Here is a 27,587-nt window from a genome sequence, read left to right as displayed (position 1 = left end):
AAAAGAAATGAAATTTCGTAGTTCGTAGCAAAATTTCCTGTAGTGAGCGTGGGCTCTCAATAGAGCGCTGAGTCGATAGATTATTGTTCACATAGTTGCTAATTGCAATCGATTAATGCCAAGAGATAATTGATTAAATGAAATATATTAGTTTAAAAGCATAGCACAGAACATGGTACTGATATAATAGTACCATTCATAAATTTTCAAACGAGCTTGAAATAACGTTGATTGAACGTAGTTATTCAGTGCACTGTAAAAAATGATATTTTGGTGTAAAGCTAGCTTTTGCTGTATGAGGCAGATATGTAGACAACCTGATTTTCTAGTTTGGCAATTTCAAATGTAATCATTTGTTATAAATTGACTTTAAATTTTAAAGTTTTTTTAAGTGAGTAAAAGCAATGTTGTTTAATTAGATTGAGTCTCGCCGCTCACAATGTTTCATTATATTCTGATAGGGTGCTGCCACTTCAATAGACGAGATAAGTTGGTTCGCGGCTATTTTGTTCTAAATCCCAATTTAATTGCTCCCACCTGTTTCCATAGCTTCAAAAACACACAATCGAATTGCTAAACTAAACAGTTACAGCATGCCAGATCAATAAAGAATCTATAACGGTCCCGTATTTTCTCGTGCATTAAATCTATCAATAATGAGTTTGCGTGTTTTCAAATCACGCAACACCGAAAACAAATATAGATTATGTAAGCTTTCCAGACTTGACCTAAAGTCGCATTATTGTTAGATTATCTGGCAAGCAACAAATAAAATTGCAGAGCTAAGCTGACAAAAAACTTCCAGTAATAGCCATAAAACACAGGGGAACCGAGCTTATCTCTCGCGACCACTTGTGGTATTTCTTTCTATATGTATATTTTAGGATGCGCCTCCGTCTTATCAACCGTCAACTAAGCACGAAAAGCCACAAAGCGTACATTTGTTTACCCGTCCGTTTCATTCATACACAACGAGCCTCCCGTGAACAATCAGCGGGAGTAAAGTTGCCAATATTCTCACGCTAACGGTCAAACGCCGTATCGCCACAAGGGAATTCCTGTTGACGTCGGAAAGCTGGTGGTTGTTTTAGCGAACACAGCGATAGGTTTCATCGCAGTAGAGGAGACCGGGGCTAGTTGGCGGTGTTTTCAGTTTTCATTTTCTACCTCTTTGATTTAGATGAATCGTGCACAATACAACACGTTGCATAAAAGGGCATACGTTTGACAACATCTCTAAATTTTATCGAAGTGTTTGTTGTATTCTCTTTGTTTTTATCGATACAAATGTGTGACGCGGAAACCCCTCTCCCCTCCTCCTCCACCGCAACTTACCCCGGCCAATTACTTCAGGGGTACTTAAGCAACGTGCTGAATGTCTTTTCAATAAAACTATATATTAACCGACATTTGCTATTGTAATTCAATCTCAATACCCCGGCATTTTGACTCCAACGCGTACTCCATATTCAAAAGAACATTTCTCGATAAACCTGTGATTGCAGCTTAAAAGCCAAAGGTCAAAATTCACTTTGAGGAGAAATTGTGGACAAATTCTTATTACCCAAGCACGGTGAGCAGAAGTTAACGAAAGAGAAAACTTTTATCTTTTGCTTGCTATCAACGACAGTGCTGTACGATTAAAGGTTCTTTCGGAATTTCCACCCAAAGTGAATTTGACATTTTGATTTTGAGCCCTAATCATATATTTGTCAAGATTTTAGAAATTCGTCTGAAAATTGGCCGAAGTAAATGTCCCCTGCATTGACAGGATACACAAGACAAAAGACTCTCCTACTTTGGAGTGAATTCCAGAAATATAAATTGAAAGGGTTGTGTACCAGACACGACCACGATGAAATTAAAAATGGAGCACTTTGTAAGCAAGCAATATTGTTCGTGGTTAAATTTAAACCCGTTAGTGTTATTGACTATATCACGCAACGCATGATATTGCTCATTCGAGATAATTTGCTGAATTTCCAAGTTAAATTCGATAATCTGTAATATGATGAATTGATAGATCAATTTTAAATAAGTTTTATTTAATTCCCCATCTGCATACATGTCATGTAACACGCGATTTTTTTTAAATAAATAGTGCTCGTAAACAAAACCTTACATCTTTACCACCTTACAACCCTTTACAACTTCAAATACCTGTTACCAAATTGAATGTTTGAAGGCGCGATTGGAAAATCACTGTAGATAAATAAAATTAAATTCTAATCGGTGCCAATTGACTTTTCATTACAAGCTGAGATTGTGATCGAGTTTAGCAGCTTATGGAAGCGTTGTACCTTTCATTTGAGACTAAGTTTGTGTAAATCGGTCCAGCAATCTCTTCGAAACTTGTGTGAATTTACATGACACACACACATACACGCATACATTTTCCGATCTCAGCGAACTGAATGGCATATGAATCTAGGCCCTCCGGGCCTCGCTTAGGTCAATTTTTGTAGCGATTGCATAGCCTTTTCTATATGAGAAAGGCAAAATCGCTTTATGAACAACTTTGAACATTTTTTTCGATTCACGAACCAGCAACGGACGTCCTCAGACCAACAGAGTTAATCTACATCTTAATTACGATCATTGTCTACATACTAAGGTAGTGTTCAAATTATATTTGATAGCACAATGACTGTGTACATCTATAATCGTTGCACGTTCGAAGCCGCACACTTCTTATCAGTGACTATCAGTGGTCGCGTCTTGGCTGACCAAACTGCGCTTTAAATTGGAGCATTACGATAGGGCAGTGAAAAAAGTCTATCGAAACAAAGCTCGTGACTACCTGATCGTTATCGCTAGCGAGTGTTCTCGTGCTTTAAAAGCGCGTTATCGCAGCGTCATCATGAATAATATTAAGATACTAACCGCGAAGGATAATGTTGATAGTTTTGATTTTGTTTTTCATGTTGAAGAGTGATTTAATTATTTATTCATTTATTTATTTATTTGTTCATTTATTTATTTATTCATTGATTTATTTATTCATTTATGTATTTATAATTATATATGTTTATTTATTTATCTATTTATTTATTTATTTATTTATTTATTAACTTTTTGTTTTGATTACAGAGATTTTACCCTTCTCAATAGAAAAGCGTAAGTGCTCGGAAAATCGACTTTTTAACCGAGGCCTGATGTTAATACCCTCTCGTTTTAATTCGTCGAGTGCGACAAATGTCTGTGTGTATGTATGCGTGTATGAATGTGTGTATGGGCGTCTGTCTGTGTTGTGACCAAAAATATCACTCGCCTTTGTCAGACATGCCTCAACCAATTTTACAAACTTTGTGAATGAAAATCAAATGAAAGGTAGAGTAAGGTGGGGTAAAAGTGCGCATAGGACTTTTAGAAGCACACAAGTGCTAGAACCTGGCAACTCTGTATGGATTTAGTGTATCATTAAGTCAACTAATCGCACATCTAAGTATAAAAGGTTTGAATATAGTGGCTTGAAATTAAGGAGGAAGGACCATTTTTCGCTGCTTTGATGTAATTTTTTGAATTTTGGGAATCAGAAATTGGGTGTTTGAATAAATCAGGATCTATAAAACTACAGTATCCTAAAAATCTGCAACATACGGTTTGTTGCGAGATATATTTGATTTGATGAAAAAAATTCAGTAATTTTCGTAACAATTTAATAAGTTAAAAAACTGACGGTGGGGTAAATGAGCGCATCGCATATCCGCCCCAATAAAAAGAGGCGAATGAAGCTTTTTATATCAAAATTGAACTAATTCTTCCATGGTTTAAAGAAGGGACCAGCATCTTCAAGAACTGCAACCTCAACGATCAAAAGACGACTGATATGAGCAGTTTAGGAACAAAAGCACCAGCATAACTGGTTCCAAGGGAAAATATAGAGTGCCGAAAGCTCAGAGTAATTAAACAAGAAACAAAAAACTATGAATATGTAAATAAAGATGTATATCTATCTTCTATCTATCTATCTATCTATCTATCTATCTATCTATCTATCTATCTATCTATCTATCTATCTATCTATCTATCTATCTATCTATCTATCTATCTATCTATCTATCTATCTATCTATATATATAAAAGTCAAAGTTTGTATGTATATGATTTATAGACTCCCAAACGGCTTAACCGATTTCCGTAAAAATTTGCACACAGTAGGTATTAGGTATGGGGCGTGTTTGTGTGCTATTAGTTGGAGATTATCTGCCCGCCAGATGGCGCTTTGGAACAAATTGTGTTTTCCTCCTATTTCGCAGAGTGTCGCAGCAACGCGCGATGGGTATTAGCTAGTCCAATATAAATAGCATATTCGCAAGAATTCTTGTAGTGATCCACCCATCTATGACAAATAATGATATTACGAGGGGTAACAGTTTGATCATGAACGACATTGTCTAAAAGATGAAACATCCAAGTTTTTTCAACATAATGGAAAACTGAACAACATCAACCGAGGCAGAGGGAAGAGTACTTTCTTTTTAGTTATGAAGGAAGAGTAAGAGGGGATGGATATCCTAAAATTGATTAGTTCAATTTATGGGCGGTAATAAATCGGCTATTTAATCAGTACGCACTTTTGCCCCGTGCTATGGGGCAAAAGTGCGAATTTGAGTATTTATAAGAAAATAATTATTTCTCGGATTACAAGCAAAACCAAGAGGTATCTAGTATTACGTTTTAAAGAAGTGTGATGAGAGTATTAATTTGTAATCATGCCGATTTTCTAGTGCTTTTCTACCAATAGTTATTTTACGAAAACTGTTAGGTGCGCACTTTTGCCCCACCTTACTCTACAACGTTCCCATCAGCTGCTATTGAATTTCTAATGGATGCAACTTCCGGTTCCGGATTTACAGGGAGATGAGTACAATCACACAGCAATATTTGATTATAGCATATAAATTTCTTCAAAATGTTACAACAACTTCTTGGATTTGTAATTCTAGGTCACTAACAGCCACAGAAAGTCTCTTAGGTCACCTTGGCCAACATTATCGGTTCCGGAAGCCCCCGCGAATGGATCTACATTCCGAATAACAGTTACATCGGGTTCTCGGAGTCAGCTAGACCGATGTGACCAAACATAGGCTCAAATGAAAGGTGTTGCATCCTCGTAAATACGCCATTAAATTTTCCGATCAGAAGTTACGATACCGCGATGAATGCAACAGCCTAATTTTTTTGCTACACGGTTCCGAAAGTGCCCGAGATAATGGCCCTCTTTCAAAATTAACAAACTCACAACAGGTTCTCGAAGATAGTCGAACCAATTTCCTCAAATTCAAATTATATATATATATATATATATATATATATATATATATATATATATATATATATATATATATATATATATATATATATATATATATATATATATATATATATATATATATATATATATATATATATATATATATATATATATATATATATATATATATATATATATATATATATATATATATATATATATATATATATATATATATATATATATATATATATATATATATATATATATTATCCCTAGAGACTGCTATAACATTTTGTAGAGATCGGTTATATGATTCCGGAAATAAAGATTGAATCGTCCGGTCATATATGAAATTCCGATATAAGCCGAAACTATTTTTTTAAATGCAATGCAATTTTATATATCGAATTTATATTTTTGATGCCAAATATCTTAAAAAACATGAACCGTCGAGATTTCATATTATCTCAAAAAAAAACTTTTTGTCAAAGATCGACTTTTTGGGCTGATTTCGCATCTTTTTTTGTATTTAATCTTACCGTTGAGATTTTTCTAATGTGAAAAGAATCTCTGGCGTCGGTGTTTGGCCTCGTAGCGGAAATAGACCGACGAAAAATAATCAGAACTAGAAGAAGAAGAAATTACTCTGTACGTCCGCGGAGCTGGTTGAAACAAAAAGTGAAACGTTCTCAAAGATCAAGGATTATTTAAGCAAAATTTCCTACTAAATTCGGATAATCCATCCTTAAGATGAAGCTGCAGTCGAAACGACTACTTTGATTTGCTAGTACGAACTACATTCACATTATATTATTTCTGTACACCCTCGGTTTGGTGGAAAAGGATGGATGTTCCTATTATTGATGCTAGTATATTGATGAAGTATTGAAAAGGAATGCGAATTAACCCAAATAACATTATTGTATAGCTAAATCGAGTTTCTAATCGTAATAGTCGTTATCAAGCCTTTCTAATATTAAATATTGATAATAACTATCTATTATCGATTGCTGGCGTCATTCGAATCGATCAAAATTCACTAGAATTAATTAAAAATGTAGCAATGAGGTTGCGGTAAACATGACAATGCTAACATGCATATTAGTATAACTTTCAATGAAAACGATTGCCAGTCATCAATTTTCCCATTGGAAAAAACAAAGCAAATTAAATTAATCCCATATATACATACAAGAATCGGGATATCTTTTACTGCGTCACCGTGAGAACATGCTTTGCACTTATCTGAACCGATTTATCTTATCACTCCCCTAGGGGTCTCGTAATCAACTTTGATTACCACCAACACACCGATTCGATCTGGAAACAACTGAGCTTAGTAATTTTCCGCAGCAGAGTGGGCGCGAGAATGTCATTATGTCAAATGACTACCCGTCCGACATACCTATTGATTCTGATGGATGAGGTATTCTGATGGCCTCATTCAGGATTTATACCATTATTGGTCGTAAAAAGCTACTTGCGCAGTTAGATAATTTGATTTCTCAGTATGATATCATTGAGAAAATATGTTCACCGTTTTTTACAAGAGGTTCCAAACTCTGTTTATTTTAACGGTAACTTTGTTTCTCATTCAATCGACTGAGAATTAATACTAAATAAATCTTAAGATTTCAGTTCACTAATTCTTCTATGCTGTCGCTCACAAAATACATTTTCAATCTTATTATGCTTTCCTATCTTAATAAAATACTTATAATTCAACCCGAGAAATTCGCACTAAAAATATTACTTTTATAGCTTGAGATATTTTATTCAACCAGTGTGTTTTATACTGCACCGATAATTTTGGATATCTTTAAATAAGACAAGTATGTTTTAGATTTGAGGTATAGTACCGAATACACCGAAATAGTGCTATACCAAAAATTAAAACTTCATTAATGCAGTAAACCAACCTTAAAGTGATAACCAAAGTAAATATATTACGCCTTAAAAATTACTTTTCTATTACTGATAAATACAGGTAACATATGGCCACAAATAAGAAAAAATACTAACCACTTGATTTTACGTATCATTTTTGTTAAATAAGCAAAGTCCACCCCCATATTGAAAATAAAAACGTAGTTCTAAGTCAAAAAACATGGGTACACCCACAGCTAGGGCGTAATACCTTTGCGGCAATAAGAAAAAAATGCTCTAATAGCAAGACGTTTAATACTAAAAAGGTACCAAGAAAAAATTCCCTAAACGGCAGTATCAACAAATTCAAACTCCTTCTGTGTAGCACCCATATGAGATTCTTCGCACTTCATCTTTCTTATAAAATGCGTATAAACGCATCGGATCTTCTTAAGGTTCAAAGAACTTTGGGTGAGCGTTTATAACAATTGAACACTTGATAGCATATGTTGAAAAAAAGTGTTCAGCTTTGCCGCCATATAAATATAAATATATAAAACTATACAAAAACTCTAAAAGAATATCAGTGGATTTGTTAGATCGTCACAATTCAAATCCCACGGAGGCGGCTGCACCCTGATAATCGTCTTCTCTTCCGGTATTGATATGCAGACTCCCGAAAAGAGGGCATCCAACCGACAAAGTTGAAGACCAGCATTCAACTAAAATCATAAGTCTTTCTGTTCAAAGTTTGCGGATCGATGCATGGAATTAGCAGGAACCAATCACGAACGAGCTTCGGTCGGATGTTTTAAAATCGCCGTGTGAAATCTACTTTCCACCTATCGGGAATAAAAATAATAGTTGGTGAAGTAAAAGATTTTAAAATTTTAATTCTTTTCACTGGTTCGATAGCGCTGTGAAGGGCTATTCTGTTTGCTCAAGAACATATTCTCCGGAAGGGAAATATTTGTTCCAATTAGTCCCGGTTATTAGCACGGAACTGCATAAACTAAATGATGCTTCAGTTCGACTAGTAACATTCAACTAAAATCACAATTCGTCTGTTCAAGGTTTGCGGCTCGATACATAAAATAGCAGAAACCAATCAATAACGAGCTTCGAACGTGTATTTTAAAGTCCGGTTATCGATGTATGTGCTATTCTTCAATCGTCAAAAATAAATATATTGTTCTCGTAGCGACACAAACTAATTGAATCGCAATTCCCAAATCATGAATAGCTCAGAAATATTTCCATGCCGGTATTGCGCAGCCCTTTGAAAAGATGCTCCGTTCACTCCAAGCAACTCAAAACGAATGATAATAGAAACAAATCTGTTACGGAGTTTTATTTTAAACTTTTCATCACTTTAGTGTTGGTACTTCATACTGATGGCCATATTGATGGCTCTGACCGAGACGAGCAGAAAGCTTTCACTTTTTCCTAGTAGTTTTTGAAAGATTTTTCAAAACACAGTTTTTACGTTACTAATGCATGACTTACATACTCCAAAATTTAATGCAACATTGCTACACATATTTTCCGAAATGGGGGAAAATTGATTGATTCCATGTAACACAAGAAAAGATATAAACTTTTCAATGCTTACACGACTTGTCTTCCCAAATTTTGAAAAGGGGCCCCTATATTGAAAGGTAAGTCGTTAGTCACGACAAAAATTGTATGCGTTCCACTAAATATGCTAATAATGGAACAAATGAATAGAAGTGAATAGTACTTGCGTGGATATACTATCAGCTAACAATTCTAACGATGGTTTCGTTTTCTTGCTAATTTGAAAAAAAATCTAAGCCCCATTCACCACCACTACGTCTTTTCCAATATTGTCGAAATGAACTTTAATTGATGCATAGCACTCAATAGCATTTTATGAAACATATATAACATATAAACGACCAACTCACAGTTAGTGAAAGGATCTTAGATAAACGAACCCGCCAACACATACGAAACTCTGTGTACCATGTGGTTAGAGAAGCGTTTATCGTGAACCATTTAGCGAAACCACGTTTTGCGCGGCCTTCACGAATAAACGTGTTCCGATTCAAATGATTTCATTAGCGATGACATGTAATTTCGTACATCACACGATACAATACTACTGCGAACACTTTAAATACAGATTGTACAGTATAGCTGCTACTTACCAATTATAACAACCTTCTTATAGATAGTATCCTTATTAATTAGGTTCCTACATGCGATGATATCCTTCATTTTGAACTGGCGATGACTTGCACTATCGTAGTTGGGTATCGTACAAATTAGTTTCACAGTGACCCATGCACACGCAAAGTAAAACCTTTCGTTACTGGCACTCTGAATTAGCAATTTCTCACTGAAGCTGTGCAAATCATAAAATTGCAGTTTTTTGTGTACGAAGTCCTTTTCTTGGCCTCTAGATGGCTTCCTGCCGCGTCGTTTTCTCTCGAGTATTAATTAATGGATCAGTATAGGCAAGAAAAAACTACTAAAGTGTGTTTTCGCTTGATTCCTTCGTACAATTTTTTTTCTCAGGAACTGGGAAGACTTGCAGTAGCATGAAAGGTTATAATTAACTCTACAACAGAATTCATTCACGGCCGGCACTGAACTGTTGGTTTGCGGCCTGTCAGACGCCGTATATACTTTGCGCTTCGCTCGCGTATCCACTTACTCACACAGAACACTCTGAAGTGGCTGAGTAATAAATCGCCGGCAAGGCAGCGGTGGAGCAGTCCCACGATGAGAGCGAGCGACCGGGTAGATAGGAATATTTAGAGAGCCACCGTCGTCGGTGCAGTGCAAAGCGCGAGTTGCGGTACTCCACGTGAGAATGTTGTTGTTGGTACTTTTGACTTTTTAAAGTATGCACTGATGATAGGATCCGTTGGACTCTTTTGTCGATATGTATTCCGGTGTCGTGTAATGATAAGAAATCTGCTTAATTCCGTTGATGACGTTTATAAATCAGCGATTAAGCAAGATAAGAGTAAAATGTTGGCTAGCAGCTTATTACTGGAATCGGAAAGATAAAATAAAGACAAATGATTATTTGGTGATATCAAATACAGCAAAGTAATGATAAAAAGAAAATGAGAGATTTTTTAATTCCTGCAGTTGGAATTAGGTAAACTGTAAGGGAACCCGGGTACACATAAAACACACAAAGGGCAGCTAGTTTACTGCCCATAATAGTAAGTCAGTCCCATGTAGATAGGAAATCCCATAGAACATGGGACTGACTTGCGATTATGGGCAGTTTACTGCATCTCAGGATTGTAATCGAAAGCTTTGGTAAAATGAATTTTTGTTTTAAACACATAAGTTGGGTAATGGGCCTACATTGACCGTATTAGATAGGGGGCCGCACAATTGTTGAACAGCATTAAAATAAGTAAAACAGCAGGTAGTCACGGATAAAATTCCGGCCGAATATTTTGAAATGGGCTCCCTATATTGAAACGTAAGAAGTATTTTATTTCAAAAAAAGAATTGATCATTAACCAGCACAAAGTTAATACATGTAAATATAAACAATTTTCTAAGTCATTTCTTTTTCCATTACCGTCGTGCAGGGCTACTTTGGATATGTGGGGCTACTTTGCACACTTTAGTTTTTCAATATTTACTAACACACGCGCTTTTATTAGTTTTATTATACTTTTGACATTTGCAGAGCCATGACTTTTAAACATGTTGCATATGCCTTTTGTAATTTTTCTTAACACTGTTTACCAAAACAAACAAAACACTTAAAGGGTCGATAAAAGTGATTGGAGGCTCGTAAAATAAGAATGCTCAACAAAACAGAAAATCTTAAATGTACCGAGACCGCATACTGTTTTTCGGAAAGAAGAAGAAAAAAGATGAAAAATTGTGTTTTCCGTTTGTTTCTAGTACGTCAGGATAGGTTTTTATGAGCATTTGAAGGATTTTGTGTGATGAAAAATGGCGTTTTTCGTTTGTTTCTAGTATGTAAGGATCGATTTTTATGAGCATTTATAGATTTTTGTGTCTTTAAAAAAGTTGTTTTTTAATATCATTTTCAACAACTTTACCGAATATACTAAGCCTTTAAGTAATGTTTTGAGTTTATCCTCCATAATTATGTCCAAGAGAATTAATTACCAAAATTGTTTTTTTTTCACGAGATGCTCTGTATTATGTTGTATAATTTCTTTGAAGACATTGAACCTCCAAAGTTGGTGGTTGCGAAATAATGTGATGTTGGCCGTGAAAAAAAAATAGTTTCGAACCTTTATTTCAGAATTCTTGACATAAAAATGCATAACTTGAGAACGTGGCCTTGTGTACTAATTACGCCATCAATTTAGCACTCAAATATACGCCCCTTATTTCACTTTTTTATTTTGCGAAATTTTCAATCTCACCTGGCTATTTTTAAAATTGATTATTCAAAAAATCTTTAAATGTTCTTAAAAACCTATTCTGACATACTAGAAATAAACGGATATGTCCATTTTTTCATCATTTTTCTTTTTTTCTATGCGAAAAACAATATGCAGTCTGAAACCCACTCAAGTTTTTCTGACAAGTAACGTTGTAAATGTTTAATTAAAATGAATCCCTTATTGTGGAAAATGCGATAAATGCGTGATGCTTTATTGTTGAAAATGCCTCTGATATGAGTATAAATTAATGATATTTCAATGAATGTAAATAAAACTGGTTAATTTTTATTTTATATCGAATTCAAGAAGTGTGCAAAGTAGCACCCAGCTAGTTCACAAAATATATTTTTGAGCGCTATATGAACAACTTTTTTATGTGTGAACCTATTCTGCTCATATTTGGCATAAATAATACATACACGGTGACAATAAATCTATGCTCATATGATACAAATCCATCGATTAATAAAGGAGTTATAATTCGTCAAAATTAAAAAAAAATGATAAAAAGATGGGTGGGTAATGTCTAGGACATAACCGGAGTGTCGTGACTACTCGTTTGACTTGTAATTCAAATCGAATGATACTCAATGAAATATGTGGGAATGTTTCAAGTTATTCTTTATAATAATTATGGTGGTTCTGAAAAGAACCTTTGTTGTTGGCGTCTGCGTTGATAGGGGATGCGCTGGATTCTAAGCTCGTTGAGACATTCATTCATGAAATGAACAATTTTCTTGCTTTGAAATATCAATGTTAAAATCTCTCGAAACAGCCATCGGAATCTTTTCCGTACAGAAATGAACACGCTTAGCGAAAAACTAGGGGCGGGTAATGTCCGGGACATAACCGTGATGCTCATATTCTTAAAATTCTGCTTGTATCTCCTTCAAATGGCTAAATTTTGCGCATTAAGTTCGATTCACCGGGCTCAGCGAAATTTTCCTGGGGATCCCGTTCGTTAGTATATTCAGCAAAACAATTTTATTACCGAGTTCTCCGCGTTGAATACAGGTCAATAATTTCATATAATGATTTCAACATGCAGACAATGTACATGTATGACAGGTGGGAGCGTTCTGAAGTGGTTTTAGTGGAGGTAACAACATAAAATTATGTATTGGACATTTTACAATGATTCTCCTTAACCCTGCACAACCACGTGGTTGGCAGCAGAGGGTTAAGTTGTTTGGAAGGGATGACAGTTAATATATGATAACTAAAAATATAAAATTGTTCTATAAATTGCAAAGTTATTGCCGCGTTGACCTGAAAATTTGTCATTTCATTCATAAAGGAACAAGCATTGAAATTATGTCAATTTATGCTTTGCAAGATTTGAAATAGCTTCGAAGTGTGGTCACGACACCCCTGTTATGTCATATACATTACCAACCCATCTTTTTCCATTTTGCCTTTGTCCTAATAAGGACGGTTTGTGGATAACTATGTTGATTCAAGACGGGAATCTTTTAAAACAAATCAAACCTTGCCGACGATTGTTTTTACTGCGTACATCCGTACGATCTTTCCCCTTTCGCAGCTCACACCGAATGAGCACGATTTTCATCATGGTGTTCCTATTTATTGACTTTACAATGCAGATGGAAGGACGTCCTTTTGTTCGATAAATGAAAATATTTTCATCATTTGTTTTGATGTAGCTTTCGCTTAGTGGTAGAGTTGCCACATTCACTGATTTTTTTGGAAGGATTTGCAAAAACCTTCGGGTTTGTAGATTAGAAAAACATTTTCTGATTCACTGGTAAAAGTACAGAATTACCAAGCGCAAACTTAATACTTGTTAATAAAAGAAACTTTCTAATTAAATTCTTTTTCCATTTTGCCTTTGTCCTAATAAGGACGGTTTGTGGATAACTATGTTGATTCAAGACGGGAATCTTTTAAAACAATTCAAACCTTGCAGACGATTGTTTTTACTGCGTACATCCGTACGATCTTTCCCCTTTTGCAGCTCACGCCGAATGAGCACACTTTTCATCAAGCTGTTCCTATTTATTGACTTTACAATGCAGATGGAAGGACGTCCTTTTGTTCGATAAATGAAAATATTTTCATCATTCGTTTTGGTGTAGCTTTCGCTTAGTGGCAGAGTTGCCAGATTCACTGATTTTCTTGGATTTGCAAAAACCTTCGGGTTTGTAGATTGGAAAAACATTTTCTTATGATTCACTGGTAAAAGTACAGAATTACCAAGCGCAAACTTAATACTAGTTAATAAAAGAAACTTTCTAATTAAATTCTTTTTCCATTTTGCCTTTGTCCTAATAAGGACGGTTTGTGGATAACTATGTTGATTCAAGACGGGAATCTTTTAAAACAATTCAAACCTTGCCGACGATTGTTTTTACTGCGTACATCCGTACGATCTTTCCCCTTTCGCAGCTCACACCGAATGAGCACGATTTTCATCAAGCTGTTCCTATTTATTGACTTTACAATGCAGATGGAAGGACGTCCTTTTGTTCGATAAATGAAAATATTTTCATCATTCGTGGCAGAGTTGCCAGATTCACTGATTTTCTTGGAAGGATTTGCAAAAACCTTCGGGTTTGTAGATTGGAAAAACATTTTCTTATGATTCACTGGTAAAAGTACAGAATTACCAAGCGCAAACTTAATACTAGTTAATAAAAGAAACTTTCTAATTAAATTCTTTTTCCATTTTGCCTTTGTCCTAATAAGGACGGTTTGTGGATAACTATGTTGATTCAAGACGGGAATCTTTTAAAAAAATTCAAACCTTGCAGACGATTGTTTTTACTGCGTACATCCGTACGATCTTTCCCCTTTCGCAGCTCACGCCGAATGAGCACACTTTTCATCAAGCTGTTCCTATTTATTGACTTTACAATGCAGATGGAAGGACGTCCTTTTGTTCGATAAATGAAAATATTTTCATCATTCGTTTTGGTGTAGCTTTCGCTTAGTGGTAGAGTTGCCACATTCACTGATTTTTTTGGAAGGATTTGCAAAAACCTTCGGGTTTGTAGATTAGAAAAACATTTTCTGATTCACTGGTAAAAGTACAGAATTACCAAGCGCAAACTTAATACTAGTTAATAAAAGAAACTTTCTAATTAAATTCTTTTTCCATTTTGCCTTTGTCCTAATAAGGACGGTTTATGGATAACTATGTTGATTCAAGACGGGAATCTTTTAAAAAAATTCAAACCTTGCAGACGATTGTTTTTACTGCGTACATCCGTACGATCTTTCCCCTTTCGCAGCTCACGCCGAATGAGCACACTTTTCATCAAGCTGTTCCTATTTATTGACTTTACAATGCAGATGGAAGGACGTCCTTTTGTTCGATAAATGAAAATATTTTCATCATTCGTTTTGGTGTAGCTTTCGCTTAGTGGTAGAGTTGCCACATTCACTGATTTTTTTGGAAGGATTTGCAAAAACCTTCGGGTTTGTAGATTAGAAAAACATTTTCTGATTCACTGGTAAAAGTATAGAATTACCAAGCGCAAACTTAATACTAGTTAATAAAAGAAACTTTCTAATTAAATTCTTTTTCCATTTTGCCTTCGTCCTAATAAGGACGGTTTGTGGATAACTATGTTGATTCAAGACGGGAATCTTTTAAAACAATTCAAACCTTGCAGACGATTGTTTTTACTGCGTACATCCGTACGATCTTTCCCCTTTTGCAGCTCACGCCGAATGAGCACACTTTTCATCAAGCTGTTCCTATTTATTGACTTTACAATGCAGATGGAAGGACGTCCTTTTGTTCGATAAATGAAAATATTTTCATCATTCGTTTTGGTGTAGCTTTCGCTTAGTGGCAGAGTTGCCAGATTCACTGATTTTCTTGGATTTGCAAAAACCTTCGGGTTTGTAGATTGGAAAAACATTTTCTTATGATTCACTGGTAAAAGTACAGAATTACCAAGCGCAAACTTAATACTAGTTAATAAAAGAAACTTTCTAATTAAATTCTTTTTCCATTTTGCCTTTGTCCTAATAAGGACGGTTTGTGGATAACTATGTTGATTCAAGACGGGAATCTTTTAAAACAATTCAAACCTTGCCGACGATTGTTTTTACTGCGTACATCCGTACGATCTTTCCCCTTTCGCAGCTCACACCGAATGAGCACGATTTTCATCATGGTGTTCCTATTTATTGACTTTACAATGCAGATGGAAGGACGTCCTTTTGTTCGATAAATGAAAATATTTTCATCATTCGTTTTGGTGTAGCTTTCGCTTAGTGGTAGAGTCAGGGTGGCCAGACCTACCGATTTATCGGTAGTCCTACCGATTTTGGTCTTCCCTACCGATTCACAGACGACCAAGGTAAAACTACCGATATTTTGTTATTCCTACCGAAAACTACCGATTTTTATTGATTGTGGACACATCCAACATTCATTTTTTGGGTTGGATTTGGTCTGAGATCTGTGTTGTCAGTATTTTACAATTCTATGTCAATACTACGTTTTTGGGACAACAACCCGGCCTACCGATAACTACCCATAAACTTTTAGTGACCCTACCGATATTAAGGAATTCTATTTGGCCACCCTGGGTAGAGTTGCCACATTCACTGATTTTTTTGGAAGGATTTGCAAAAACCTTCGGGTTTGTAAATTAGAAAAACATTTTCTTATGATTCACTGGTAAAAGTACAGAATTACCAAGCGCAAATTTAATACCAGTTAATAAAAGAAACTTTCTAATTGAATTCTTTTTCCATTTTGTATTCGTCCTAATAAGGACGGTTTGTAGATAACTATGTTGATACAAGACGGGAATCTTTTAAAACAATTCAAACCTTGCCGACGATTGTTTTTACTGCGTACATCCATACGATCTTTCCCCTTTCGCAGCTCACACCGAATGAGTACGCTTTGCAGCCTTCGATGTTTTGGTGGCATTTTTAGTGGCAGTTACTACCGCCTTTTCAGTGACTGCGTTTCTTAGCCTTTGGCTTTTTGGACTTCTCACCGCCACCACCTCTACCAACGTTTTTCTTCTTCTCTCCGATGGTAGCTGATTTGATTGGTCGTCCGATGCAGCTTCTCACGACCACGCACGTCTGTTATGCACTGCGTCTTACACACGTCTGGCTTTGAGAAAAGCTGCGACACCCCTATTTATAGGTTTTATCATTAATGTTGATTTCATTTAAAGTAGTTTTACTATTTAAACAAATTTTATACCAAATTTTATATAGCAAAGAACGTATCGGTAGCAAGCATTGAACGTTTTCCTTCCGATTTATGAAACAAGATTGGCAATCCGTTTTGTAGAAGAAAAGTTAATAAGGTTCAAAATGTACGTAACGCTTTCGCTAATATGCACTACTATCGCTTTCTCGCTCGTTCTCGTGGCGTGCATGAGCCTTTCCTTTCCGTCCGACTTCTAATGGCTTAACCAAAATTAATATCCCGGCTTTCCCCCACCAACTGCTCTCGTCAAGCAACCCAATACGAATAATCATAGGAACAAACATGTAGTGGACCTTTATATAAACTTTTCATTATTTTATTGTTCATTCGCTGCACCATTTTGACGGCTCTGTGCGGGATGGGCTGAAAATTTTCACTTTTCCGAGTCGTTTTCGAAAGATTTTTCAAAACACTATTTTTCCGTTGATAATGAATATCCTACATATTCCAAAATTTAATACAACATTGGTACAAATATTTTCGACAAAATGCCGAAGAAATTGATTAAATCCATTCAGTACAACAAAAGATATAAGCGTTCAAAATCTTACATCATTTTTCTTCCGAAATTTTGAAAAGGGGCCCCTATATTGAAAGGTAAGTCGTTAGTCACGACAAAAATGCGCAAAGAAGCTCCGCACGACGGTACGTATTCGTCCTAATAAGGACGGTTTGCTGATAACTGTCTTTTGATTCAGGCCGAGAATCCTATAAATGATTCGAACCTTGTCGGCACGTTATTGCTTACTGGTAAAGATACAGAATTAACCATTAACAAGCTCCAAGATAAAACAAGTTCATAAAAGGAATTTTTCTAATCCAAATCATTTCCATTACGTATTCGTTCTAATAAGAACGGTTAGCTGATAACTGTGTCTTGTTATTCGGGTCGCGAATCCTATGAAATGATTCGAGCCTGGTCGGCAGGACTAATAAGCACGGTATAAACCAACAATACGCCATCGTCGCTTGGAACTGCGAACAACAGAATCGTTCCAGTACACACAGAAAACGCTCCGCCTCCGTGGCTCATATCAAATGAGAGATATACCAGTTATCCTACCAGAAGCATCAGCGATAATCTACCAACAGAGGCAGGGCAATGAACCATTGAAATACACAAACAAATTTGATAACAATTTTTATTGGCTATTGTCTGAATCGATTGGTTTCTATGAACAATTAACAAAACGTAAGCGAATAGTTTGTCTACTTTCCTACATCACAATGTTTTTACAATGATACGGATTTTTCAATAGTGCGCAGTTGAAATACCAAATTAAAGGTGCAATCAATTTTTAAGTTAGACTTTTCTGATTCGATTAATATGTGACGCAAATCCATCAACAATTAACAGAGCCTCGATTTCCAACCCCACACATAGAGGTTAGAGATGTTTTCAACGAGATTAGTCTCATTGAAAACAGAGATGAATAACCCTAAGGTTGAAACCTATTTTAACCAAATAATAAAAAATAATAATATACTAATACTTCATTATATGATAAGTCATAGATAATATAGCTTTATTTAAAAGTTTTTTAATAAATAATGCGGAACTATCCCTAATAAGCATAAGCATAAGCGTAAGCATAAGACGATATAATACGGAACTATCCCTAATAAAGCAAAAATAGGTGCATTACCCCATTATACGATAACAAAATCGAATTTATGTTACACGAAAACGCCATTCTTCTCATCGTTACTTGATTGTCGACCTGGGGAGAAAATTATGATGACACTTTTGGTGATATTACGTCAGTCAAAAAAATGTATGTATATATTATTCATATCAAAAGGGCATATAAAGAAATTTTCGCTCATCCCACTCCACCATAATTGCGGGACCAGAAGCTCTCATCGTGTTGTGTAACTACGCATTTGAATTCATTATTATTCCTGTCAATCATACTGATACCATCCCATGGGTTAAACCCAGCATAAAGCTCCACACGAATTTCGGTCTTCCCCAGCGTAGTCAGTTGCCTGTAAACTTTAAATAAACAATATCGATCTCTATCGGTATGCAGGTTTTGTATACAAACCGGCGTTATCGTACAATTTGCTGGTGATAAATGGTAGTTATGTTTGATATCGAATTGAAAATCATTAAGCTCAAATGGTTTCAAAATTCGTTGTTGCACTTGAGCCGGACTTTTGATGGAAGCCGGACAAAATTCTGATTCAATTTCCGGATGAATTGATTAAGAATGGTAAAGGCACTTTACAAAAAGATGCTTTCTAACATTTATCAGTATATCGACATTGAGTATAAAAATCGGTATAAATACCAATGCTTCGGTGTAACTGGCAACGCTGTTGACAACATCGGATTGTCTGGACGAGGGTACAGGACAGACAATTCTTTGAAATAAGTTTTTCCGACGATAGGCAGATGAATGATGTATAAATGGACTGATACAATACGTCATATGTGCGTTTGATTAAAATCAAAACAAACCTCCAGATACTTATCAATACAACGAGGATCTTTGGTCGACCAAAATAGTGGTGGCATGTGTTGATTTTGCTTTTGTTCTGCTATGTAAGTGATTGAGGATTCCAAGAACCCTTTGATTGGAAATAACCGGACACATCATTGTTATTTACACAGTATGCGCCATAAAGATACGAATATATTTGCAAACACATTGTAATTCTATCAAGGCTATGTATAAAATAGGGTGATCAAATGGTCTGAGAGCTAGTAATAGATCCAGCGGTAGATGATGTAAACAATTTCAATGAATTTTGATGAAACTATTTGTAGGGGAGACTGGGGCTAGTTTGCGGTGTTGTCAGTTTTCATTTTTTACCGCATCGATTCAGGTAGTTCTTGGTAGCTTACCGCATCGATGCATCGATTCAGGTAGTTCTTGCAAAATAGAACACGTTGCATAAAAGGGCAGACTGTTGGCAACATCCTTGAATTTAATCAAAGTGTTTATTGCATTGTCTTAGTTTTTATAGACAAAAATATGTGACGCGGACCCGGTCCCGGGGTAAGTTGGCGGTATGTATGGATGCACCAGAAAATAAGCAATCAAATTGAGATACAAGTATTTCAGGAGTCCTTATGAAATGTGCTGAATGTCTTTTCAATAAAAACTGTATATTAACCGACATTTGCCAATATATTTCAGTCTCTTGGCGCCGGCCTTGTGACTTCGACGCGTACTCCATACATGTTCCCTGCATTAACGAGATACGCAAGAATAAGATTTTCTTACTTTGGAGTGCTCTCCAGAAATAATAATATTTGATGTCAGTTTTTGCACTGTAAATAGTACCGCCAACTTGCCCGCGTGCGCAACCGGCAACCCAACCGCATATTTCTCAAAACACTATTTAAAAAATAACTTTTGTTTGTGGATAGGTGTAATATCTATACGGATACTGAAAGCCCGTTTCACGCACCATCGAAAAAAATAATATTTACGGGAATAGATTCAAAATCACGTCAAACAACACAAAGAAAGTAGTAACACAATATCGCCCACAACTTCTACAAAACAAAATGTTTTGCAACAAAAATACATTGTATAACATGTTTCATATTACTTGAAGTACACAACGAGAAGCAGTGCTAAAAGGGGATTCCGCCAGCTTACCCCTACCGCCAACTAGCCCCGGGCTCCCCTACTTTGAATATAATATTACATCACTTGATGTAACTTCAAGTCATTTAAACAATATAGGGTAATTTCGGGAGAGATGCCGCACATTTCAAAAATCTATCCTCCATCAAAGTGAACCATACAATATTTGATGAAATCATTTTTATCAATTGCGACAAGTATCTAAAATACACTGAAATAGTTTTTGTAATGGAAAAAAATCATCAAATTCCCATGAACATTTTAGAAAAATAGGTCGAGTCGGGAGAGACGCCGCATGTGCGGGTGAGAGGCCGTGGTGAACAAAAGTATTTTCTAGCTGGGATACTCCCATTTCAAGAAACACTTTTAATCTAATGATATAACCATATTTTTCCTTTTGCGACGTTTCGTGTAATGGTTAAGTTGGAGTAACTTTGTAAAGGGCACTATTTATCTATGTTTGAACGATCGATATACATCCTTAAAATCACTTTTCTGACGGTTTTTTTCCGTACACTACACTTATACGCTTAGGTTTACCTTTGAAAGCTTCATTTTGAAGAAAGTATGAATTCGTTGAAATTTTCGTTTTTATCCCAAAATTAACATCAATACAAATTAACGCGTCACGAAAGTTAGTGCATGACTTTTTAAAGATAAACCAAAGTAACCAACGCTATATATCGCCCGTTTAAGTATATTGATAAATAGACTAATTATATGTCACGGTACTAAGTCCGTTAGTTTGTGCATATATCATATCGAGAACGTATACCAGACACCAATGTTCATTTAATAACATTCCGATGTGAAAAAAATATATTTTGGCTACGCATTCTCCACCATCGAGTGCGGCACCTCACCCGCAATTTTGATACGGCATCTATCCCAATTGTTGGGAAGAGATGCCGCACGACGACATTTTCCTCTGAAAGTATAGATGACGATGTTCATGAACAGAATGCCTTCTAAAAGGTCCCAACTATTCAACTGATACACGATTTACCAAAAAATCACGCAATTAAAAAAAAAAATTTATGTGGTACTGAAAATGTTCGCTACTCCGCGATGCAACTGGACGCACATAATAATTTATAATATTTTTTGTGGATTAATAGTATGAATTAGTTTACATCTCCAGTGTTGTAATTGCTTGACAGACAAACTCGCAATATCATATTACCATCCTAAAGTGACTATATACGAGATATAGAAATTATGGCATCTCACCTGACGCGGCATCTCTCCCGAAATTATCCTAATGGAAAACTTAATGATTTAAGCTACATTTCTCTAGTAAATATCGATAAATCCATCTGGTACCCGTATTCCTAAAATAGACCCGAATATGAAGTCCATCATGCGCCGTGTGGACCCGGGGTCCATTATACGCATATCAAATAATTAGTGCGTGAAATTGTATGTTTTCAATCTTTTAGACTCTTTTGAACTGATTCACTAACCGGGATATAACCTCGGGATGACGTAGGACTATTTGTTGGATGATATACCAACAATCATCCGTTTCGTGCAAAAAGAGCTCAACCCAAAATTTGTGAATGTTCTGAATAAACTAGAGATTACTGGTTACGGAATATTATAAAAAAAATTACAGCCTGTCGGTTCTCAAGGTAAAGAGGGATAAGTCTCTCTTGGCCGTGTGACGTTTTGGTAAACCCTAGCGGTTCGTAGTAAACTCTGCCTAAGCTTGACTCCAACCAGCAGAAGACAAAAGGTTACTCCGTAAAATTTTAAACCAGCTCCTAATGACCCTGTAGCTTTAAACTTCACATCTGAATATTTCAAATCCTTGCTCTTACACTAGTACTATGGCTCTAAAACTTGCGTAACTTTCCCTACACAGTAATCTCTAGTTCTAAAAAAGTTTATCCTAAGACAGTTACACGTTTCCATGGTCCCAATATATTTTTTTTTATTTCGACTATAGAGGTTTTAACCTTAAGTTTGACTGTGTAGATTATCCGTTGACGGTCCCAAATGTGATGAAGACCAGCATCATTTTGCCTCATCCGCAAAATGCTTGCCAAACACAAATTTGTTGGCCATCGTGTTTTGTTTGTCACAACGGTTCAAACTGTGGATATGTTTAGTTCAAACATATCATTCTTTTGCTCAAAATAAATTGAAATGTTGAGTGACACTCGGATTGATCCAATACCATCCTGGCCTTGTTGGACCCCGTTACCTACCACTAGTATATTTACGCTTGGATATCCGATGCTTTTTGAAAGACTTGATGACATGGGATATGACTCAATGTACGATTTAGAACTACTCTTCATCGATAAGATGCATGAGGATATTGTCGAATCAATGATTTCTTCCACTTTTAGTAACACACTAAAGAGTTTCAAATAATAGAGCGCACTTTTCTCATGTACATTCATTAGTATGGATTTATATCCATCCTCAGTCCGGGGCCCCCAAAATCCAGGGGCCCCTCGCCAAGGTCCAGTGTACCTATGCGTAAAGATGGTACCGTAAAACGGGGAAACATTGATCAATTTTTCTACAGTTTTTTCGAATAACTTTCTTCAAATCAGGTAGATGAAAATGTTTGCATTTTTAAAACAAGTACTGGTACCCATAGATTGAAAACGTCCAAATTGTTTGGTAATTTATTTCGTTTTACTATTAAAATAAAATAAATTTGTTGTAAATTTTCATTCGTTGTTTTCGGGGTAACTTTGATCAGCAAAATAGGTGTATTGAAATAAGAAATAACCGTTATTGACCCGTCTCGTAAGAAAACAAAATTGCCTGGAAGGATACGACCGACTTTTATCGAACTTTCTCAGGAAAATAAAATAAATTAGATAGCATTAAAAATCTCGGATTTTTTAAATAAATTATTGGACAAAAATATTTACGTAGTTTCCTAAAAAGTGATCAGTTTAAGTTGGTTGATTTGATTTATATACAAAAATTGTTTGAACAGATTGAAACGATGCATGAAAGTTGTATCATTTTCAATTTGAATTTGTGTTCGTATAAGGTACATTAAATGACGAAATAATTGTTGCTGGTAGATGCTGAGCATGTTCAGAATATGGTTTGTATTTTGTTATGATGATTTCGTTAGAAGGAATCATCTTATCGTACGTTACTGAAAAAAGGCTCCTTTGATCAAACTTACCCTGGTGATCAAAGATACCCCGTTTTACGGTACTGCATGAAACTAGTCTTTACTGACATCCGCCAAACCTCTCTCCGCACCATTAAATATTTCGCCTCTCCGACTAACAACGCCGGTTTGTTATCGACTTATACGAGCAACTAGAACCGCACGGTCATTTGTATTGTTATACAATATTTATACGGTACCAGTAACTAACTAGTTCGCGACCAACCTTAAACACAGTTAGGGTGGATGTACCAATAGTCGCATACTTAAGGAAAACTTTTGATAAAAAATCGATGAATAGACCTATGACCTATGTTAATACATTAACAGGGCCGGCGGAAAGCGTGGGTAGTATGGGTAGTACTACCCATACCGAAAATAACCGAGTGGGTAAGCACCCACTCGAAATTTTGAACAATTTCAAAAAATTTAGATGCGCAACGCATGTATCTCGCACTACACACATTTGAAAGCATCGATGTACCACAATTTCATTTGCATAAACGAACGTGATTTAATGTGAATGTAATGTAAGCGTGTGCATTGCGAAAAGGGAAAAATCGTTACTAATGGACCCCTCACCCTATGCTTTCTACCCACTCGGGCGTAAAGTTTTTCGCCGCCCCTGTACATTAAACGAAAGCTTTCAGTCCCTACTTCATAGGAAAAACATAAAGATGGTTTAATAATCAATTTATGTATTCAAAACCGCTAGTACCACTATAGGAACACATGTACCAATAGTGGTGCAATCGCTAATTTCGGTTCCTATTGTTGCAAATCCCATTGTTTTCTTGTGGGACTTGCAACTATAGGTACACTATATCAACTATAGGTGCAAGGGAGCTCAAAATTCTAAGAAAATATTTTTTTCAATAGTTATTTGAGCAAATTTCAAGGATAACAGTTTTATTGTCGCATAATTTTAGTGCGATGAATCGATAAAAAAAAATTGTTGATGGTTGGTACCTTAGTTAGGCGTATAACCCACTACTGCAACTATAGGTACACCTCAACTATAGGAGCACCCACCCTAATGCAGGTCATCAGCAAGTTCAATCGTTACACGCTAGCCAATCACTCGGAATAACTCAAACAAATTGCTCGTTTCGTCCATTTATGGCAGTATGTTAAACTAAATTTAACTTTCAAACTGGATTATAAAGTGCAGTAAGCTTCAATATCACCTGATATCAGCCACTTCTGTTAACCTGGTTAACTCATATTACAGATCAGTCACGGGATTTTTTAAGATTTAATAAGGCAATTGAGCCGTTACTTTTCTATATTTAATTTTGTATTTAGTTCACATTAAATTTCTAATTCAATACATTGGGTGCTCACTGCTCATCAGTGATCACTTGACATATTACGCCAAAAATCAAAAATCTCAAGATAAATGGTTACACCATCCGGATCAAACATATATCAAAACCGAGCTGATCATCTGCTATCATGATACAGCCATTCCTGCAATGACAGACATTAAACATAAACAGCGGATTAAACGCAGGTTGAAAACCTATGAACTCTATATACTATGTAGGCTATGATAATACCAGTATTAGCCGGACCAGAGCTAACTACCAAGAGTCGTAAACACGACAACCGTATCAAAGAATTGTTTGTAGGGTGATGAGCCTATTTTGGCACCATTATGCAGAGGGTCGCACTATTTTTTGAACAACTTAAAAAGAAGCCATATTACCTATAACCTTTTTCAGAATAAAGTATCAATGTACTGTTTCTTAAACATCTGTATAATGCTTATTTGGCAGAATTGTCTCAATTTTCAGCATAAATGAAAATAAATGTTCTATTCTGTGCATCTATTCCCACCTGAACGTTCCAATTATCGCCTCATGGGTGTGCCGATTTCCACCTCATCGAAAAACAATCTAGTTGAAACGCAATGCCTCATATTTCATTTGCGTCGATTCTAACTAGGTATCCAGATCATGGACGCCAACGCGTGATTTGTAAAACGAATTATTCTGCTTTTTTCAGCCGATCAAAACAAACGTAAACATTACGCACACGAAAGAAACTCATCAGCTGTTAGTAGAAGAGCGCCCAGAACTGCGCATGCAGGAAATAACCATGCGAAAGTTAACAACTGGAATATAAAGTTCACATCACACATTACTTCCTCCCGATCCAAATTGTATGTGCAGATGAAAATAAAATATCTGCGATCAACAATTAGTTGAATAACTTGAAATAATTGATTACTTATACCTGAAATTGCATAACATTATGTTTTCAAGTTCATGTTTTGGTTTGGCCGCACTGGTGATTCTTTTCTGTATGATGGATGCAAAAAGTTGGTTTTGATTGTGGTAGTGTATCAGCAAAACATGCCAATAATAGGAACCCCCGTATTTAGTTTTATCCTATTATAACACTAGGCCTATTCTAGTGTTTGACGAGTGCTTTTAAAGTGAAATAATCGTAAAAAGGTTCTCCAGCTAAAATAAAGGTATGTATCAGTGAAATATTTAATATATTTGTGCCGGAATAACGAGATATGAGGCGGTAAATGCTGGCTCAAAAGTGTTTATTTTGCTAAGCGCCGTTGCGTCCTGTTTCGGTTCACTACGCGAGTGAGGCGGATCAGCAAATATTTCAATAAGGAGATTTTGTTTTAATTAAAAGTTGGATTTAGTGGATAGTTCTGAATACGTATGTGCACAACAAATAAAGAAATTAACTTGAGCTTTTTTTGCACACCTGTTTTAGCCAAATCGATATTGTCATTATCTCATATGCTTGGTTCGAAACCAAGGGGTACGAAATAGGGTCACAATAGGCTCTACTGCCATAATAGGCACATCACCCTATATTGGTATTTTTACTTATAATGGGTTTACATCAGCAAAATATGATTCGCTTATTTCCAACCTTTGGAAAAACACAATGAATAATCGTTCGTCAACTGATTCGATCGGTTATACCATTTAATATGCTGACTAGTTTGATCTGGAATATTTGTTTATTTACTTGTCAGGCATATTGGATGACATTTTTATACATTCCACCAACACTGTTATAGTGAAAAAAATTCAGCTGTTGACGTATAATAATTTATACGTGCTTCTTAGAAATCTTACATCGTCTTTTAAAACATGCACAAGTTCGCGACACATATATCATCGGATAAGCTTCGACAATTTTCTATTCATCGACAATGAAAATGATGTTAACGATGATGATCGTAATGAAGCGTGACTATAATTTACATATGCAAAACTAGATGTAATCAAAGAAAGGAATATTTGCGTGAAAAGCAAAATTGTTTCAAATGACAGACTGTGAAGTATACCGTGAATGACTATTCACCGTGAATACTCAGTTCTAGGTTGTAATTTATTCGACATTTCACATAGTAAGCAATAAATTATCATCATATCACCAAACTTGTGAATGAGAGCTGAATTGAGCTTTTTTTATTGTGAGTGAGCCTCCGCTCTCTCTCACACAAAAAAGCTCAATGTTGAGCCTTCTGGTAATGCACACTCAATTCTCAGCCATAGTTAACGCGGAAACTTACTAGATTTATAAATAATACATTTAAGATGGCTGAGAATATTTTTAATTTAAAATCAGCATAAAAAAGAGAATATTACTAACAAAACAAATAATGTGCTTCTGGTGGTTACGGTATCCTTTTGAAGAAGTACAGAAAAGGAAAAAAAATCGAATATAAAAAAATTACTTAATTTCTACTAAGAGATAATTAAATTTAAGTCAATAATTTAAAAGTTAGATGACGTTAATGTTATAATCTGAAAATCTCTAGGCAGGTTGTTATATTTTGCAGGGCCTATGAAAGAAAATCGTTTCTGGCCAAAGTTTGAATATGTGCGAGGTCGTGAGAGATGATTAATTTGCCTGGTGTTGTGCAGCCGAAGTAATACGTTTATGATTAAGTTGTGGATACTTGTAGGGTTGTGCATCAAAAGCAATGTCTGCTCTTCACACCTGGCTTGAATAGGTAATATTTTATGAGGAAAATCTGTGAATAACCTTACCGATGAAAACAGAAAAGGTACGTTATATATTATTTTTAATTCATCGGTTTTGTAAAATT

At 35.6% G+C, this 27,587-nt stretch overlaps 1 protein-coding gene across 6 annotated transcripts in view; it reads right to left on the bottom strand.

Annotated features, from left to right (window-relative positions):
- Positions 1–27,587, bottom strand: part of LOC131693620 (oxidative stress-induced growth inhibitor 2-like) — a 127,998-nt gene that overhangs the window by 18,200 nt on the left and 82,211 nt on the right. For all 6 annotated transcript variants that reach the window (XM_058981569.1, XM_058981567.1, XM_058981572.1 and 3 more), the window contains one exon: positions 9,298–10,147. In XM_058981569.1, the coding sequence (XP_058837552.1) occupies positions 9,298–9,367 (70 nt within the window). In that variant the 5' untranslated portion in view covers positions 9,368–10,147. The remainder of the gene's footprint in view (positions 1–9,297; positions 10,148–27,587) is intronic.

Source organism: Topomyia yanbarensis, chromosome 3 (assembly GCF_030247195.1).
Source record: "Topomyia yanbarensis strain Yona2022 chromosome 3, ASM3024719v1, whole genome shotgun sequence".
Taxonomy (NCBI): Eukaryota; Metazoa; Arthropoda; class Insecta; order Diptera; family Culicidae; genus Topomyia; species Topomyia yanbarensis.
Note: the sequence above shows the minus strand (reverse complement) of the source record. Positions and strands in the feature narration are given on the sequence as shown.